This window comes from Episyrphus balteatus, chromosome 3 (assembly GCF_945859705.1).
Source record: "Episyrphus balteatus chromosome 3, idEpiBalt1.1, whole genome shotgun sequence".
NCBI lineage: Eukaryota > Metazoa > Arthropoda > Insecta > Diptera > Syrphidae > Episyrphus > Episyrphus balteatus.
Window position 1 is genome coordinate 76171288 of NC_079136.1, and position 19742 is coordinate 76191029.

The following is a 19742-nucleotide window of genomic DNA, read 5'->3' on the forward strand; positions in this document are numbered from 1 at the left end:
CAGATCTGTACTCGAGTTTTTTCTAATGATCATACCTTCTCTTTTTATACCATGAGTATGACTAGCTTTAACTGTAAGGCGCTGTTCACATTCGATTTATAACTGACGGAAGTTCGAACGAATCGGAAGTTTTTGCTTGTCTGAAACACACGTCGAAGCTTTATTCGTTTGAAATTCGGAGAATTTTCCGCTGCGACGGATACCCTGCTAGGTCCGAATGTCTGACGTCATCAAAATGACGGGTGTATATTCGGCCCTACCGAGGGATCCGTTGGAGCGGAAAATTCTCCGATTTCATACGAACCATGCTACGAGGTGTCTTCGACAGGTATAAACTAAAGCTACACTGATAGGGACCTATCAGATTGTTGAAGAAGGCCGTCAGACGTTCACATGTTATTTCAGGGAGGTACTTAGTTCGAAGTTAAGGTTGTTGAGTCCTCTGTAGTTGGCGCAGTTCAGAGCGTCTGCTTTCTTAAGGATCAAGCATACAATGCTACTTCCGACAATATTGGGCAAATGAGGTGGTGCATACTTCCAAACAGGTCATCTGCTACTTTCAGCCGTCAGCCCCAGCACCTTTATTATACTTATAATTTACAATATGACTTTTTTCACTTTTCCCAGATCGGGGGACGTAAAAGTTAGCCTATCAACGACATTGAATGGGGTGCAGTCTGCCTTTGGACGAAGTTGGTTTCGTCGTTTAGAGATTGAAGGAGTGATTTCTCCAAATTTTCAGTGGCTCTCGCGACTCTACTACAACAATGTCTCCTTGTTCGTCTTTTCAGGCTTCAGTTCTTGTTTTATAATCTTGAGATGTTCTTTTTTTACATTCTGGTAAAACTTGTAAACATCATTCGTAATATAGCATCCCTGTATTTCCTCGATCGCTCCTTTCTCGTATTCCCTCTTTTTTCTTATGAGAAGCCAATGTTCCTTTGTTCTTTTTCGTTTGCTCATTGGCAATTCTGGTCCTTCTCTGCAGCGCCGCTTTTTATACGGAATAAAAAACAAAAAATTCTCAAACCTGAGAATATAGACATCGAAAAAAGAGCAGTCGTGAATTACAGAAATACATAAAGAATCAATTTGAAGTCATTTTCAAATACCTTTTGTATTTCTTAAACAATAAAACTATTCAAATTACATTACGATAAAAAGAATTTTTAACTAATCTATACAAAAAATCTTTATAAAAAAAATGAATTCTTGTCCATAAATAAATTTTAATTTTATTTCCTTTTTCTTAGGTTAAATAATGAAAATAATTTAACAATTAAGAGTCGTCTTAAATAAAGTTTAAAAAATCAGTTCTTTTGAACAAAAAAAAAAATTTATAAATTGGCACCGAAGATACATATATTGAACGTATATATGAATAAATTTTGCCTTGAGAGTTAAGCTAAAGGGTCATTTTTAGCATAATAACTAAATGTTTTGTCTCTTTTTGTTACATAATAATAGAGAATATCCGAATTTTGTAGGTTTTAAAAAAATAATTTTTTTTACGTGCAAGAACAACAACTCAATTAGATTTATATTCGCAAATGAATACTGTTGTACAGAAGGTATAATATAAAAATAAAATTTAGAATGCTTTAAACTTAATTGTGGAGAGTCCAAGAAACACGGCACAAAAACATTATTATATTAAAATTAAACTTATCATGAGGTCTAGTAGTTTGTTTTCAGTGCTATATAATAATGTTATAAAAAAAAATATATATAATTAAAATCAAATCGCCTAGTTAAAAATATTAGAAAATAAACTTATATTTAAGATTTGTGGGATAAACTGAATGAATTTGTGCCGTCGATTTCCTCTGGACCCTTCATATTATTATCATGTTGTATATGTACGAATAACATCTCGTATAACAGCCCGACATAGTGGACACTGTCCACAACCAGCTCCCCGCCATTGTTCAATCGCACATTCATAGCACATGCACATATGACCGCACATGTAGAGGACAGAATCAATATTCTTTTCATAACATATGGTACATTCAGACACAGGTAATTCCTTATCAGTTTTCTTTTCTTCAAGATTTTGATTAAAATTTGTAGTGTTGGTCTGAGGTCCCATGAATAAATTTGCCTGCATAAGACAATTAAAAACAATTAAATTAAATCAACATAAATAAAATTTATACCTTACCTCTATAGACTTATTTTTAAACGAGGATACATTTGGATTGCTTGAATAAGTCGATGTAGGCTGATTATGTTTTTTTACATCCTCACTGCTATAATCAAATTCGTTGGCTCGGGATGTAGTTGGTGGTAAATTAACAACAAGCACTGTTCCACCTGGTTGAACTTGAATCATATCACTTGACGATGAAGGCAAATATATCTGACCGACTGTTGGCATTGAAATGTTGCCATCAAGAGTTGCAGAATTTAAGGATGCTTTTAAACTGCCAAGCAGTTCCGATGAATGCAATAATTTGTTAACATTCATCGATGTAGTTGAAGCAGAGGACGAAAGAGGATGATTTACTAAACTAGATGAGTGGGATATTAATGTGTTTATGGAGTCTGCGCTAGTATTTGTGCGATGTGCCATCGCCGCCACTCCACCATCAACTTGCAATGGTAACTTAACTTGAGGATGAAGATTTTGAAAAATTTGACGAAATACACGAACACTTCTAGTTGATCCGTAAACATCGAAAAATGCCCAAAGTCGTAAACGATGGTCTACATGCATTAATACTATAGGCGTACCACAGTTTTTTCTAATTGTAACTTCGCCCATTGCTGATATGCAAAGTGAAATTTCATCACCTTTATTACTAGGCAATGCAATGTCTTTATTTACTACCCAATATTCAGGTCTATCGAGTAAGAAATTTGAATCATCTGGCAAATCATTTTGATTTAGCGAAGCCGGATTGCATGATGTTAAACCCAATGCAAGAGACCCCACATAGGTATGATCGGTTTTCAATATTTGTATTACTATAGTTTCATCAGTTTGTATTGGTCTAGAAGTAAATACATATCCTTGGCAAAAATCATTTTCGGTGCGAGTTGCCACTAAATTGTCAGAGGAAAATCTAATATTTCGACCTCTAGCAGTGTGAAAAGGCAACGGCACTAGTTTGTTGCTTATGTGATATTGTAACTGTGGCAAGTTAGCTTTATTATCTAAAACGCTTAAGGACTGCATTGGCGTCATTAAACTATTTATAGAATTATTAGATTGACTTATTTGATTTGATGGAAATGCATTTGTTGAAGATTGTTGTTGGCATAAACGAGCATCTAAAAGTTCAACTACCGTACAATTGCCATAGATGTCAATAACTGTCCAAAGTAATCCACGTACATCGATTCCAGTGAGAATTATTCCCTTTTCCTCTCCATTAATACCGTAAATAACATCGCCAGCTGAATTAACATAGTAATGTAATATGTTATCCAATTCGCAATATTGTTCATGGAGAGCTTTTGCCCAAAATCCTGGACGGTTTGTCAAATCTGGACATGCATATTTGGGTAGTGAATTTTCGAGTGAAGCTGGGTCATTACTTGTAAATCCAAAACGAACCCCGCCATTCCAGTTGTTGGAGATTTCAGAAAAACGCATACATATTCTTTCATTTATGCGAACTGGTCTAGAGCTAAATGTAAGTGCACGACAAAAGCTTTCGAATCGCCGCGCTTGTGTACCGTCACGAGAAATTCGAATATTGTCGCCATGAACACTATGAAATTGCAATGGTGGCAAATTGTTTTGATTAGAGCAGGTGTGAGACTCACGACGAGCTGAAATTAAAATAATAAAAAGTTTATTTAATGGAGTAATTTTATGTTTTTTCGATGCTTTGTGCTCCCCAGTTAACGGGGAAAACTAGGGTGAATAAGGACACAGGATAACAGCGAAAGATGGAACATGTGGCGAAAGGCTGCATTACAAAACACTTGATTGAAATGATTACCGAAGCAAAGACACCTCTAGATATGATACGGAAACACTATGAGAACTGTGAGAGGAAGAGCCTAATCACACAGTTATCTGTGCAAAAACGGCTTTTAACTTTCATGTTCAAAGGGGAAATATCCCTTATGGAACATTTCATACTATTTGATGAAATAATAACAGAATTACAATCTGCAGGAGCTCAAGTTAATGAAATGAATCAATTCAATTTTGGTTTATTGAACTTGCTATTTACAATTGACTTAAAACTTATTTCTAAGATACATTAGGCGTGTTTTTTTGGCAAATCTATCCGCAGTAGGATTTCCCAAATATCAACACCGAAAAAAAATGTATATGCACGCACCAAGAGTAAGGAAAACGTAAACTTATATACCTCATCAAAATTCTATCCGCAGCTTGGTTTAGCTTCTATTCCTATCGGAAGGTATGTGTTTTTTTAATGCATGTAAACGATAACTGCGGATACGGATAGCAATGCCAAAAAAACACAGCTATTGATATACAAATTTTTTTTGGAACAAACGTTAAACAATATATAATATATAAATAAATATAATACATCGATAAACTTAATTTAAAAAGTCTGCTGTCTAGATTGTCCTCGGGTGTTAAGACCCAGATGTCCAATAGTTAATGAAATGAATAAGGTAGCACAATCACTTTGTCTAGTTACAGCTGTTCAAAGTCAAGCTGAAAAGGATTTGACATTGGTGTTTGTTAAGACGAGTTTGCTAGATTATGATTCACAAATCAAGCAAGAAATTCGCGATACATCATTTTAAGTGCTCCAAATTAAACAACATTCAAATAGTAGACCATCAAAAAAACTGTTATGATTTTTTATTAACTATAAAAGAAAAAAATTTAATAATAATACAAATCGCATGGAAATGTGACCGCCTGGTGACGTACGAATCATATTAAAGCAAAGTGTTACTTTTTTAGAAAAGTCGCTTCACTCATAACAGAAATAAATTGATGGTATTTATTTGCGAAACAATAACAAAACAAAATCCTGCTTTTGTTGTAAATCTAATAATAACAATGATCTGATCTGGATTACGAGGAAAATAAAACACAACTGTTATCGATTTTGTATGTGAAAATCGCGAACTAAAGCTAATTACAGCTCTGATTTTGATTTGTTTTTAAACGTGTGTGCGGTATTTTAGTCTAAAACCTGGCAAAAAATATTTGGTCACATTTTTTACATCAAAAAGACACCAAATGACTAAAAAGTCATTACGAAGGCACAAACGTTAAACAATGACAAAGTTATAATATATAAATAAATATAATACATGGATAAACTTAATTTAAAAAGTCTGCTGTCTAGATTTTCCTTGGGTGTTCAGACCCAGATGTCCAATAGTTAATGAAATGAATAAGGTAGCACAATCACTTTGTCCAGTTACAGCTGTTCAAAGTCAAGCTGAAAAGGATTTGACATTGGTGTTTGCTAAGACGAGTTTGCTGATTTTCCCGGGAAACTGTTTTTTTTTTTTTTTATTTGCATTAAAATTTTTTATTTGCATTTTTTTTAATTAAAATTTTAGGTCGATTGGAGCCAAATTGACAATGAGTATTTTAATACTTCGCTTACGAATGTTTTATTCCAGAATTCAAACCTTACAAACACTTATGTAGTTCACTTTTTTTTATAAAAATTGCAAAAAAATCGTGTTTATCCAATTTGTGCAAGTTGCAACTGATGGTGTCGCGAACTGGGTTGACCAAATTATAGATAGACTTCACTAAAAAGTAGCCTGGTTATCTACCTGTTGACATAAGCTTAATCCTGTGGGCCAAAATTGAGAAATTTAACCACGTTTTAGGTCAAAATACCGCACTGTGCGTCGGTAATTAAAAATACTTTAACCTTTATGGTTTAAAAATTGCCGGTGTTGCTGTTTCGCCTTTTTTTTTTAAACAAACATTTTTTTGAATTTCATAAATTAAATGATATTAAAGATTGTCTTAAATATTTAAAGAGAAAAATATATAGAAGTGAGGGACAAGATTTTACAGTGCGGTTCACATGGTTAGACGCACCAATTTTCATTTACATATATTTCATTTTGTGTACAAGAATAACAAAAAAAATTGTATTCATTAGAATGGTTTTTTAGTTCTTAATAGAAAAACAAACCGCTGTTCTTTTCAAACAACGTTTTTTAGAGACTATATTTGGGTTCTATTTTAATTAAGGATGTTTGTCACTCAAAATAATTTCCCAAAAAGTTGATGTTCTTTCCGTTATCCCAGTTTTTTCTTTAATTTTGCTCGTGGATAGGGCTGAATTCGAAGCTTTTCTTATACATTTTCTTTTTTCCAGAGGTGTTAAAGCTTATATTATATAGGAGGCACTGTCTTAAAAATAATTCCTCTCGAAATGCTCACTTCATCCTATTTTTTGGCAATGGTGCTTATGGAAACACCTTTGGAATCCAACGCGGCATTTTTCCCTTTTTCTTTCGCGCTCGGAACTTTTTTTTTACAGATTTTGAATGAAAATCACTAAAACATTACTCCTTGATGCTTAATCTTCCAAAATTAATCAAATCAGCGCATTAGATCTCGCCAAACTAACTAATTTAAGGTGTGCGTCTAATCATGTGAACCAAAAAAAGTGCCCTTTTTTCTTACATCAGAGACAAGAAGTAGTAAAAAGGACCGTTAACTTCCACTCACCCACTATTTCTTTTTGTTTTTCTATTAAGAACTAAATAACCATTCTAATGAATACAATTTTTTTGGTTATTCAAAAAAATGAAATTTATGTAAATGAAAATTGGTGCGTCTAACCATGTGAACCGCACTGTATATAGGAGAAACAATTTTCTCACAAATTGACTTCAAACGTAAAAAAATATATTACAGCACAACACATATGGGGCATTTCACGTGAAACCAGCAGCTAAAAATGTGGTGGGTCGTCAAATTTGTTCATATTTGGTATATGTATTCCTCAATCAATTTAAAAAATACATCTGGAAGGATTTTGAATTTTAAGCCCTGATAGCGGAGTTATGGGCTTCTAAAGTTTTGAAAAACTCTGGGAAGAGTTTATTTGAAAAATTTATATAAATTAAACGAAGGGGTAACAAAATTATTTTAATGATGGATTATATGCAAAATTGGACGTGCTTTTCAAATATGAAATCTAAACCGGAAATAGATTTATTTTTTCGACAGAAAACCGGAAGTTGGCACTTCAAATCCAAATTTAAGAAACTTCGACCATTTTGATATTTTTTTAAATAGTCTTAAAATAAAGCTTATACAATTTAAAAACTACATGCCAAATTTCAGAGTGGGATCTCAAGCCGTTTAGAAGATACATAGGTTTTAGTGAGGGGTCTTCGTGAATGTAAAACCGGAAGTACCCAGTTTTCTCTGCTCTGACCCAGCAGTTTGTACCACCCCCAAATTTTTTTTGCCCATTCGATAGAGCATTGGCTGAATATCATTATCCTGATTTTTCGCACTCGCGAAATTCACCTTTCAGCCGCCATCTTGGATTTTAGTTTTTGTTGAATATCTCGATTTCTATTTATCCTACATAAAAGTTGTGTATGCAAGAAACGTAGGAAATTAAATTTCGCGTCTTTTATGTTAAGAGAACTTTTTCGATATTCTTAATATTAAAAAAGTTGCAAGCCAAAAAAGAAAAAAAAACGAAAAAAATGACAATTTTAAAGTTTTGAGCACTTTTTATCAAAATTATGAAAAAAGGTCCTGAATTTTCTCTTGCAACATAAATCTCTAAAATACTTACTAATCATTTAAAATTCAATATTTGGTAAAAAAAAATTAAGAAAAATGTAAAAATAAAAACACAAACAAAAAAGAGCATTTTTTAACAAAAAAAGTTTAATAACGTTTGTGTTTATAGCGTTACACAAAAAAAAAATGTATAGCAGAGTTGTAGAGAATTTTAAGGTGAATAATCTTTTCTCGGAAAGTTTTTTCATAATTTTGATAAAAAGTGCTCAAAACTTTAAAATTGTCATTTTTTTCGTTTTTTTTTTTCTTTTTTGGCTTGCAACTTTTTTAATATTAAGAATATCGAAAAAGTTTTCTTAACATAAAAGACGCGAAATTTAATTTCCTACGTTTTTTGCATACACAACTTTTATGTAGGATAAATAGAAATCGAGATATTCAACAAAAACTAAAATCCAAGATGGCGGCTGAAAGGTGAATTTCGCGAGTGCGAAAAATCAGGATAATGATATTCAGCCAATGCTCTATCGAATGGGCAAAAAAAAATTGGGGGTGGTACAAACTGCTGGGTCAGAGCAGAGAAAACTGGGTACTTCCGGTTTTACATGCACGAAGACCCCTCACTAAAACCTATGTATCTTCTAAACGGCTTGAGATCCCACTCTGAAATTTGGCATGTAGTTTTTAAATTGTATAAGCTTTATTTTAAGACTATTTAAAAAAATATCAAAATGGTCGAAGTTTCCTAAATTTGGATTTGAAGTGCCAACTTCCGGTTTTCTGTCGAAAAAATAAATCTATTTCCGGTTTAGATTTCATATTTGAAAAGCACGTCCAATTTTGCATATAATCCATCATTAAAATATTTTTGTTACCGCTTCGTTTAATTTATATAAATTTTTCAAATAAACTCTTCCCAGAGTTTTTCAAAACTTTAGAAGCCCATAACTCCGCTATCAGGGCTTAAAATTCAAAATCCTTCCAGATGTATTTTTTAAATCGATTGAGGAATACATATACCAAATATGAACAAATTTGAAGACCTACCACATTTTTCGTTGCTGGTTTTACGTGAAATGCCTGTTGTAAATGGGATTTCATTTCTTTGTAAAAATTAAAACAAAATCGTAAAAAAAAACACCTGTTGCTGCTGCACTTGAAAAAAAAATACAAACAAAATAAAATAAAAAAATCAAGTAGGCGTAGGTTTCATTTTAATAAATTCGACATGGAAAATTTTCATTTTTCGAATAATTCTCAAACGTGGCAGTCATTTAAAAAATTTAAATACTTTCAAAGAAGAAATAGAATTTTCTAGAAGAAAAAAATCTTCTTTATAAATAAAATCTTCAAAATAAAGGTAAGATACGAATTATTTTCGATTCATAATTTCTATAAAAGAAATTCTTTCTGTAGCTTTCCTAAAAAAAATCTAAAATTGAGAGGAATAAAGAAAAGGGAAGACTTTTTAGAAGCGGCTCCAAGGAGCATTATCCGTCCATTTGGTCTATGGGATTCTCAAAAAAATAAGAATTGCGACAGACGCAGTATCCGATATCCTTGATGTGAATCGGCTAATTTATTAAATGAGAAATAATCCTAGAACTAAATACAATCGTTTTAAAACTGCGTGTTACAAAATCAGAGCCAATACTTTGAGAAAAGAGTTGCTAACGCAATCTGGAAATAAAAAAAAAAAAAAAAAAACAATTCTTCCAAGATTTATAATATTAAATCTGGTATTGTGAACATAAAATAGTGCCGGTTTCCTGTTCAATTCGAGAAACATTAAACTTTGCCTTTGTTATAGTTGATAATTGACTAATTTAAATACTTTAACTTAAAATTTCCAATTTTCCTACTTTTGTTTAATTACTAATTTTATCTAATTATCTATTTTACTAATTTTGTTACTTGAATTTTAATACTTTATCTTACTAATCATAATTGTTGTGTTTGTTGTGAGAACTTTTAATTAAATTTAAATCAAGCTCAACAGGACCTGGATTTTGTGCGCACATCATCGAGGAGTCATGTAAGTTTCTTTTAATTAATTTGTTATATTTTAAAACTCGCAACAAATATATCCATTATTACTTTTAATTCCTTTTCAATACATATCTTAATACTATTATTCAATTTTCAATAATATTAAATAATTATCCTTAATATCCTAATTACAAATTATATCCGCAACCAATTGTGGTTTCATTGTCTTAATAGTTTCTTATGGTTGGTTACAACTTTCAATTATTTTCTTTAACGGTTTAGTTTAATGATAACAAAATGTCTTGAATTAGTATAATAAAATTTATAAAATTTAATATGAAAAATTAAATCATTTTATTTGGGGGATTGATGGGGTGTCGATAGGTTAAGCGAGGTGAGTCAAAAATGATTAGTAGGGGTAGCACAAAACATGAGTATCAGTGTTACCAAGGCATAACGCAGGGTGGGATCAATGTACTCGGTATTAAACATCTATATACCAGCCAATGTCTAACAATGTCCGTCCGTTATAACATTAAGATTTTAGAAAGTAAAGGATATATATGAATGTCCTTGTCCAGTCCTGGCATGAGTATTTAATAATTTGTTATTCTTGAGTTTCACTAACTTACAAGAACCCTCCCCAACGACGAGCTAAGTCATTCAAGCATGCCAATGTAAGTCAGTGGCTCTAATAGGAGCATTATGGTTTATGTTCGAATATTAAACGAATAAGAATTGGAATAACAAATATGGCGCCCAACGTATTAGCTTTAAGTAGAAACTTTTTACATTCATGAGTCCCGTTTATTAATCGATTTGATAACGAGTTGCCATGAATAGTCATTTGTCGATTTCCATAACATAGTCAAACTCTTTAGATCCAGTCAGAAGAATTTATGCATGTAATATTAATAATTTTCCCTTTTGTTAGCGCAGGTTGTTTTAGTATTGTTAGTCTGTAGTTAACAGCCCAAGCTGTTTATGCATAGCGACAAAATAAAATAACTAAAGATTATTGTTTTAAGATTATAAGTCCTTTAGTACGAAACAGTCGTATTAAAGTAGCTATAATCAAATTTTTAAAATTGAAAATTAAATATTGTTAAGACATTGGTAAAATAACTCGCTTCACCCCTTTACGACACCCAGGACGTCCCCAGTCTCAAATAGAAGAACAGAAGACAAATTCATAAAATTAGTTACACAATGCAACGTTCTGATAAAAAGAAGAATAATTCTGCAAAGAAAAATCTTGCAAGTTTAAATGATAGTTCTCATAATAACGAAAAAATTACCACTTCAAAGAATACTGGTGCGATACCAAAGGTAATTCATTCGCCAAAAGAAATTCCTGTTGTTCAGTTATCGGATTCAGTATTACAACCGAACCAAACTGATAATTTGACCGACGCATCAGGAGCCACCTCTCTATTGTTTCAACCACCCAAAATCCAAAACATGACCGAACCTTCTGATACCCAAACTAAATCGAAAAGTTTAGATTCAAATGACATTAATAAATTAATATCAGCTCTTCAACAAACTATAATTTGTAATCAGCAAACAGTCATGAACGAGTTCAAATGTTTTAAAGATAATATAACCGATCAGGTTGAAGCGATTAGACAAAGCGCTAATCGAAATCAAACAAGGGAGGATAATTTCTCCTTTTCTTCTCCGAATTTTAGAGGTTTCCCTGAAACATCACCATCAAATCCACTTACGTTACCTTCCATTGCCAGACATGATCAAAGTTGTAACATCGAAAAATGGAAAATATGTTACAACGGTGTTGGAAGCGTCCATGACTTCATATTCAAGGTAGAAACCTTAAAAGAACGCTCTCAATGTTCGTGGAGTCACTTATTATCATTCTTTCATCTCCTTTTAGAAGATAAAGCTGAAAGATGGTTTTGGCTTTTCTCAAAACAAAGACAAAATCAGAACATTTCTTATGAATCATTTAAGGAAGCGTTAATACGTGAGTTCAGTCACGTCGAAAACGATCATGACAAACTCGTACGAATGCTCGAACGCCGACAAGGTCAAAAGGAGGTTTTTGATGACTTCTTCACAGCTTTAGTAACGATGAATTCTCGTTTGAAAGAACCTATGGGTGACAAAAAACTCATAGAACTAATTAAAAGTAACGCAAAGGAAACATTAGGTTTCTTGTTATTTGCTTATGATGATATCGATTTACAAAAACTTCGTGAAATCGCAAGACGTGCTGAAAAGCATTTATTGCGTCAAGGGAATTCGACTGCTCATAGACCTAAACCAAATATAAATGAAATTGAAGAAACAGAGTATGAAAATGTGGTAGAAAATAATGATAATGATCCTAATGTAGATGCATTCAGCCATGAACGGAAAGTCGATACTTCCAAATACCAATGCTGGAACTGCGATGCTATTGGACATTCATTTTTTGAATGTCCCGTAGAACAACGCAACCTCTTTTGTTACAAATGCGGTGCGAAAAATGTGACGACAGTCACATGCAAAAGGCATTTGGTGGGAAACCGATTGTTGGGCGAGAAGGTTGCCGGGAACACTCGCTCATTCCCAACTTTCCCGAGCCAACGATAAAAATTACGGGTTGCGATGACCATAGGTCTTCCAATCTCCCTAATACAAATATTACAGTTTTAAAAAGAATTCCTCCCACGAATTCACCATCGGACGAAATCGCATTTCATACTAATTTACATCAAAGAAAGTTGAACTATGACAATGTGCGTAGGAGAATTTTCAATTCTGAACCCTCCAAACAGATTTTGAAAGCTCGCGAACGATTTAAGAAGCGCAAAAGTCATCGTTTAACAATTGAATCAACAACAATCTGCACGAACACTGAAGTACGACCATTTATTAATATTCAACTCGGTACAGAGACAATATTATCTCTTCTTGATTCCGGAGCATCAGTAAGTGCTCTCGGAAAGGAAAGTCTCCAATTCATAGAACGCAATAATTTCAAAATCACGGAAATCAAATCTTCTTTAAACACTGCTGATGGTGCAAAACAGAAAGTTGTTGGGTTTTGTGAACTTCCTGTAACATTCAATGGAGTATCCAAAGATATTTTATTTTATGTTGTACCGTCTTTGCAGCAAAAAGTCTATTTAGGTATTAATTTCTGGAAAGATTTCCAAATTGCCCCGAACATTATATCTGAAATTTGCATTGATAATTCTGCTTCGACATCAACGAATTTCCATAAGCTAAACCCATTTCAAAAATATGAACTCGACAAAGTTGTAGAAAGTTTTCCTTCATTTACAAAACATGGGTTAGGTCGCACGCACTTAATCACTCATTCGATTGATACTGGTGATGCGGCTCCTATTAAATCTAAATATTATCCTCTTTCACCACCGAGACAACAACAGGCATACAAGGAAATCGAGGAAATGTTAAAATTGAAGGTTATAGAGCCAAGTGATAGTCCATGGTCCAGTCCGATTGTTCTTGTGAATAAAGGAGGTAAAGTGAGATTCTGTGTAGATTACAGAAAGTTAAACAGTAAATCTAGAAAGAGTGCTTATCCTCTGACTAATATGAATGGTTTGTTAAGTAGAGTCAAAGATACTCACTTTATCTCTGGGATTGATTTGAAAAATGCGTACTGGCAAATTCCATTAAAGGAAAGCGATAAACAAAAAACAGCCTTTGCAGTTCCAGGAATGCCCCTAATGCAATTCAACGTTATGCCATTCGGGTTGTGCGATGCGTCGCAGACTCTAAGTGCCCTTATGGATAAAGTCATACCATCACGATTACGCGAATCTGTTTTTATCTATGTTGATGATCTTCTTGTTTGCTCGGAAAGTTTCGAAAAACACTTGGAAGTACTTTCAGAGGTTTCAAAGTGCCTTAGAGATGCTGGGCTGACCATCAACATAGAGAAAAGTAAATTCTGCCAAACCGAGATAAAGTATTTAGGGTATATTGTAGGACATGGATGCCTGAAAACAGATCCGTCTAAAGTGGAGGCAGTGACTGACTTCCCTTTACCTAAATCCGACCGCCAGGTCCGACGATTTCTCGGTATGGCTGGTTGGTACCGGCAATTTATTGCTAATTTTGCGGATCTATCAGGGCCGCTCACGGACTGTCTAAGGAAAGGCAAGAAATTTGAGTTAACTCCAGCTGCAATAGAAGGTTTTAATAAACTGAAGGCGGCACTCAGTTCAGCTCCAGTACTCGTACAACCAGACTTCACAAAAGAATTTACAATTCAATGTGATGCATCTAGTGTTGGCGTTGGCGGAGTCTTATTTCAGTTAGACGATGAGGGTCGAGAGAGGCCAATCGCTTTCGTTTCCAAGAAATTGAATAAGTCACAACGAAATTACACGGTGACAGAACTAGAGTGTTTTGCTGCTGTGATTTGTCTGAAAAGGTTTAGGCCCTACATTGAGGGATTACCTTTCCGAGTTATAACCGATCATGCAAGCCTTAAGTGGCTGATGTCACTTAAGGATTTAGATGGTAGATTAGCTCGGTGGAGCTTGAAGCTGCAAGCTTTTGTTTTCAAAATCGAGCATCGGAAAGGATCTCTCAATGTGGTGCCTGATACCCTTTCGAGAGCAGACATGGAAGAACTTAGTCTCGATGACATACCGAAAGAAATTGATTTGAACTCTCCAGAGTTTGAGAGTAAAGAGTACGTCGATCTACGAGAAAAAATCAAGGCCAATAGTGATATGCTGCCGGATTTATGTGTATCTGAAAACTTCATTTATAAAAGAACTAAATTTAGAGAGGGCAAAATTGACGAGGAAGATAGCTTATGGATGCTTTGGATTCCGAAAAACTTGACTAGAGATGTCATTGAAAATGCGCATAATTCCGCAACTGCATGTCATGGCGGGCATGCCAAAACGCTTTTCCGCATTCGGCAAAAATATTTCTGGCCAGGTATGGCTAATGATGTAAGAGAGTACATAGATTCTTGCGACATGTGTAAAGGAGTAAAAGCTTCGTGCAAAGTTCTTCGACCGACAATGGGAAACCAAATTAAAACGGAACGTCCGTTCCAAAGGCTTTATGTGGATTTCCTTGGTCCATATCCTAGGACTAAAGATGGCAATTCGGTTATCTTTATCGTCATCGATCATTTCTCTAAATTTCTTTTCCTCAAGGCAATGAAGAAAGCCACTTCCGTAAATGTTATTAACTATCTGCAATCCGAGGTTTTCAATTTCGTAGGTGTGCCACAATATTTGCACAGTGATAACGGTCGTCAATTCATATCCAAAGACTTCGCTGCTTTTCTGAATACATTTGGCATTCAACATGTTACAACAGCTTTATATTCTCCTCAAGCCAATGTATCTGAAAGAGCTAATAGAGAAATTATTGCAAAATTAAGATGTTTTATTGGACGCGATCACACCAAATGGGATAAATATCTCTCACAAATTACGGCTATACTAAGAAGTGATTATCACAACGCTATAAAATGTTCTCCCTACTTTGCTACTTTTGGTCAAAATATGATCCAACATGCATCCGCATATGGTATATTAAATGACCTGGAATGTATAAGAGAACCTTCTATTAATGTCATTACTAATTCAGATAGACTTGTTAAAATACGCGACAACATTTCAAAAAATTTAGATGCAGCCCATTTGCGATCGGCCAAAACGTATAATACAAGGTCAAAGCCTATTGAATTCAGAGTTGGACAAGAGGTTTACAGAAGGAATTTCCAACAAAGCAGTTTTGTTGAAGCCCGTAATGCTAAATTTTGTCATAAATTTCTCAAATGTAGAGTTCGAAAAAGAGTTGGAAATTGCCTATACGAATTAGAAAAGTTAAATGGCGAATATATAGGTAAATTTCACGCGAAAGATATTAAACCTTAACTTAAATTTCGCCCGGCTATTCGTGGGTCGAGCCACACGTTAATTTCACAATACCCATTCCTTTTCCTTTTTGTTTGCTTCCCTAAAGTCACAAACAAAGAAGGTTTGTTGTGAATGGGATTTCATTTCTTTGTAAAAATTAAAACAAAATCGTAAAAAAAAACACCTGTTGCTGCTGCACTTGAAAAAAAAATACAAACAAAATAAAATAAAAAAATCAAGTAGGCGTAGGTTTCATTTTAATAAATTCGACATGGAAAATTTTCATTTTTCGAATAATTCTCAAACGTGGCAGTCATTTAAAAAATTTAAATACTTTCAAAGAAGAAATAGAATTTTCTAGAAGAAAAAAATCTTCTTTATAAATAAAATCTTCAAAATAAAGGTAAGATACGAATTATTTTCGATTCATAATTTCTATAAAAGAAATTCTTTCTGTAGCTTTCCTAAAAAAAATCTAAAATTGAGAGGAATAAAGAAAAGGGAAGACTTTTTAGAAGCGGCTCCAAGGAGCATTATCCGTCCATTTGGTCTATGGGATTCTCAAAAAAATAAGAATTGCGACAGACGCAGTATCCGATATCCTTGATGTGAATCGGCTAATTTATTAAATGAGAAATAATCCTAGAACTAAATACAATCGTTTTAAAACTGCGTGTTACAAAATCAGAGCCAATACTTTGAGAAAAGAGTTGCTAACGCAATCTGGAAATAAAAAAAAAAAAAAAAAAACAATTCTTCCAAGATTTATAATATTAAATCTGGTATTGTGAACATAAAATAGTGCCGGTTTCCTGTTCAATTCGAGAAACATTAAACTTTGCCTTTGTTATAGTTGATAATTGACTAATTTAAATACTTTAACTTAAAATTTCCAATTTTCCTACTTTTGTTTAATTACTAATTTTATCTAATTATCTATTTTACTAATTTTGTTACTTGAATTTTAATACTTTATCTTACTAATCATAATTGTTGTGTTTGTTGTGAGAACTTTTAATTAAATTTAAATCAAGCTCAACAGGACCTGGATTTTGTGCGCACATCATCGAGGAGTCATGTAAGTGTCTTTTAATTAATTTGTTATATTTTAAAACTCGCAACAAATATATCCATTATTACTTTTAATTCCTTTTCAATACATATCTTAATACTATTATTCAATTTTCAATAATATTAAATAATTATCCTTAATATCCTAATTACAAATTATATCCGCAACCAATTGTGGTTTCATTGTCTTAATAGTTTCTTATGGTTGGTTACAACTTTCAATTATTTTCTTTAACGGTTTAGTTTAATGATAACAAAATGTCTTGAATTAGTATAATAAAATTTATAAAATTTAATATGAAAAATTAAATCATTTTATTTGAGGGATTGATGGGGTGTCGATAGGTTAAGCGAGGTGAGTCAAAAATGATTAGTAGGGGTAGCACAAAACATGAGTATCAGTGTTACCAAGGCATAACGCAGGGTGGGATCAATGTACTCGGTATTAAACATCTATATACCAGCCAATGTCTAACAATGTCCGTCCGTTATAACATTAAGATTTTAGAAAGTAAAGGATATATATGAATGTCCTTGTCCAGTCCTGGCATGAGTATTTAATAATTTGTTATTCTTGAGTTTCACTAACTTACAAGAACCCTCCCCAACGACGAGCTAAGTCATTCAAGCATGCCAATGTAAGTCAGTGGCTCTAATAGGAGCATTATGGTTTATGTTCGAATATTAAACGAATAAGAATTGGAATAACATGCCCCATATATATTATTAAGATATATGCATTTTTACAATGCCAGAAGTTTATTCCCATTGGTAAAATAAAAATCAAATAAACTTAAAAAAATTGTAAAAAAAATTACAATTTTTTCGCGGTAAAAAATAAATTTATCTTTCAAATTGTAAATTGACTTCAGAAAAGCCAAAAAAAAAGCTATTAGTTTTAAAATAATTTTTTTTTTAACTACCATTTTGAATGAACTTTTATTCTAGATATACAGCCGACTCCTTCTTAGCCCGATCAATCTAGAAATTTTATCAAAGTTAATTTAAGTACAACATTTTTTGATGCAGTTAGGCTCCTTTGGTGGAGGAGAATATAAAACCACAGTTTTAGTACGGAAAAAGTGAAAGTCGAATTTTCACGGGACAGTAAAATTGGTTAGCGGTAAATTCGAGTTAGACGTTAAGGACTTTGCACATGAGCTACGAACTACGAACTGCGAACTGTGGATGGTCGCATATTTTGACATATCTTTCACATGAGTTAATATTTCAATTCGCAGACAGCGATGAGTTGTATAATAGAAAACAAAAACAAGAGTAATTTTGAGGTTAAGTCGCGCGCGAACAATTTATTCGTTGTAGTGTGGATGGTATGAGGAACGCGAATGGAGTTTGACAATTCGTAGCAACCAAACTGCAATTCGTAACTACCAAATTGTTTTTACAAATTTTTCTTATTTTAGCAAACAAAATGCAAATTTTAGTATTCTAACATTAGTATCAATTGGTTTCTTATAATTTGAATCATTTTTTGTTTGAAATTGAGTCGTAGAAATGTGTTAAATCTCGTTTGTTCGTCCATTCGTTCATTCGTTGGTCGCTCTCATGTGCAAAGTCCTTTAGAAGGAATAAAAACATGTTTTTTCTTCAAAAATTTTCATTGAAAATGTTTCGAGTTAGAGAAATTTGAAAAAAAAAAAAAAATTGCTTCAAAGTTCAACAGAATGAGTTAATCCTTGAGTGAAACCAATCGAAAACGACAAAAAATTCTTCATTGTTGACAGATAAATACAAAAAGTCTGAAGGTCTAACTAAGAACGATTTTTTTTTTCTTATCTTGACCCAACCTAGCGGCTCTAGCTTTTTAGAATATTATTCCTGTCCTGAATTTCCCTGTTGTATAAGGTCACTAAGATCTAAAAAATAAATTTGGACAGGCTTTTGTGTTGCATATTTCTATATGCGGTCTATCGTTTCGGAACTTCTTCCGAAAGGATAGGTACCTGCGAATATTTGTAAGCACTTCAGTTTGACAACTTTAGGTTTCATACTGGAGATGAAAAAGAAGAATGATAAAAACGAATTCTCAACTTGTCCTTAAACTCGAACTTGGAAGTAATTTCCAAAGTTAGTGAAAAAAATGTAATTAATTGAACATTTCATTGTATATTTTGCAGCCCATTAAAACTTTTATTTACTAGACTTTGGACAACGAAGACATATTTTAGCGTCAGCCAGTGTTTTTTTGGTATTAGAATTACATATATTTGATAAATTGGAGTTATTGCACTATGTGTCCCTTAAAAAAATCATTTATCAACTTCAGCCCACTGAATTAAATGCTTAAATATTTCAAACCTGTAAAACAAGGTAATTTTAACTTTTACTTGAGCAGCAGCTGCAGCCTACATTTCCGGCCCTTTTGTAGTGTTCACACTTTAAAATTTTGACAGTACCTACTACAACATATATATCTATATTTATCCCATTGTATTGAGACAGCTGCAGCTGCTGTCTACAACAAAAAAAAATCAAGGTCCAAAGGAAAAATTTAGGAGATAATTAAATGTAAGCTGCAACAGAATTCTACAGATAATTTAAAACCATAATATTTTAATACTAACCAATTCCGAGATGTTTTTTAATCCTTTTCAATATTTGATTTCGTTTCTTTTTAATTATTTTATCTTTTGATTCCTCTACCGTCATATCCATTTTGAGTTTTTTACTTTATTGTAAGTAACTAAGAATACAAAAACACAGCTTCAATATAAAACAATTAAAACAAATGTTGCAGGAATATAATTTCTTTTCATCACTTTTAAATTAAAAAGTTTTGAATTATGGTTTGCGCGAACATTACATTGTGCATTTTTTTACAAACAAATGTTACCATTTGTTTAACTATGCATAATTATTTATCTTCCCTGCGATGGTCAAGAACAAGATGAAACTGAACATGAACAAAAAAAAAGCTATGCCATAGATGAACCATACTATAGACAAAATACCAAGCCGCCAAGCCCATGATAAACAAAAAATATAAGGTATTTTTTGACAGTTCTGCGGTGAAGTCACATACCATGTTTATAAGGTGATTTGAGTTCAAATTGAATCAGGATTTAGGTCAATGTATACCATGATCGAATTGAATCTGAATTACCCGATCCGAA

The 19742-nt window shown here is 33.0% G+C and overlaps 1 protein-coding gene across 1 annotated transcript; it reads right to left on the reverse strand.

Annotated features, from left to right (window-relative positions):
* Positions 1 to 1727: 1727 nt before the first annotated feature.
* On the reverse strand, positions 1728 to 19525 carry LOC129913716 (protein neuralized). Its single transcript, XM_055992522.1, has 4 exons — positions 19433 to 19525; positions 19194 to 19312; positions 2165 to 3780; positions 1728 to 2104 (listed from the first exon to the last, which is right to left on the reverse strand). Exons 2-4 carry the CDS (start codon positions 19282 to 19284, stop codon positions 1847 to 1849), a joined length of 1965 nt encoding a protein of 654 aa, XP_055848497.1. The 5' UTR covers positions 19285 to 19312; positions 19433 to 19525; the 3' UTR covers positions 1728 to 1846.
* Positions 19526 to 19742: the final 217 nt, after the last annotated feature.

Coding starts and splice junctions, on each gene's coding strand:
- LOC129913716 (XM_055992522.1), bottom strand. CDS start 19,284: ATGGATATGACGGTAGAGGAATCAAAAGATAAAATAATTAAAAAGAAA. Junction 3,781..19,193: donor TAAAAAACATCTCGGAATTG/GTTAGTATTAAA, acceptor TTTTAATTTCAG/CTCGTCGTGAGTCTCACACC. Junction 2,105..2,164: donor TTAAAAATAAGTCTATAGAG/GTAAGGTATAAA, acceptor TGTCTTATGCAG/GCAAATTTATTCATGGGACC.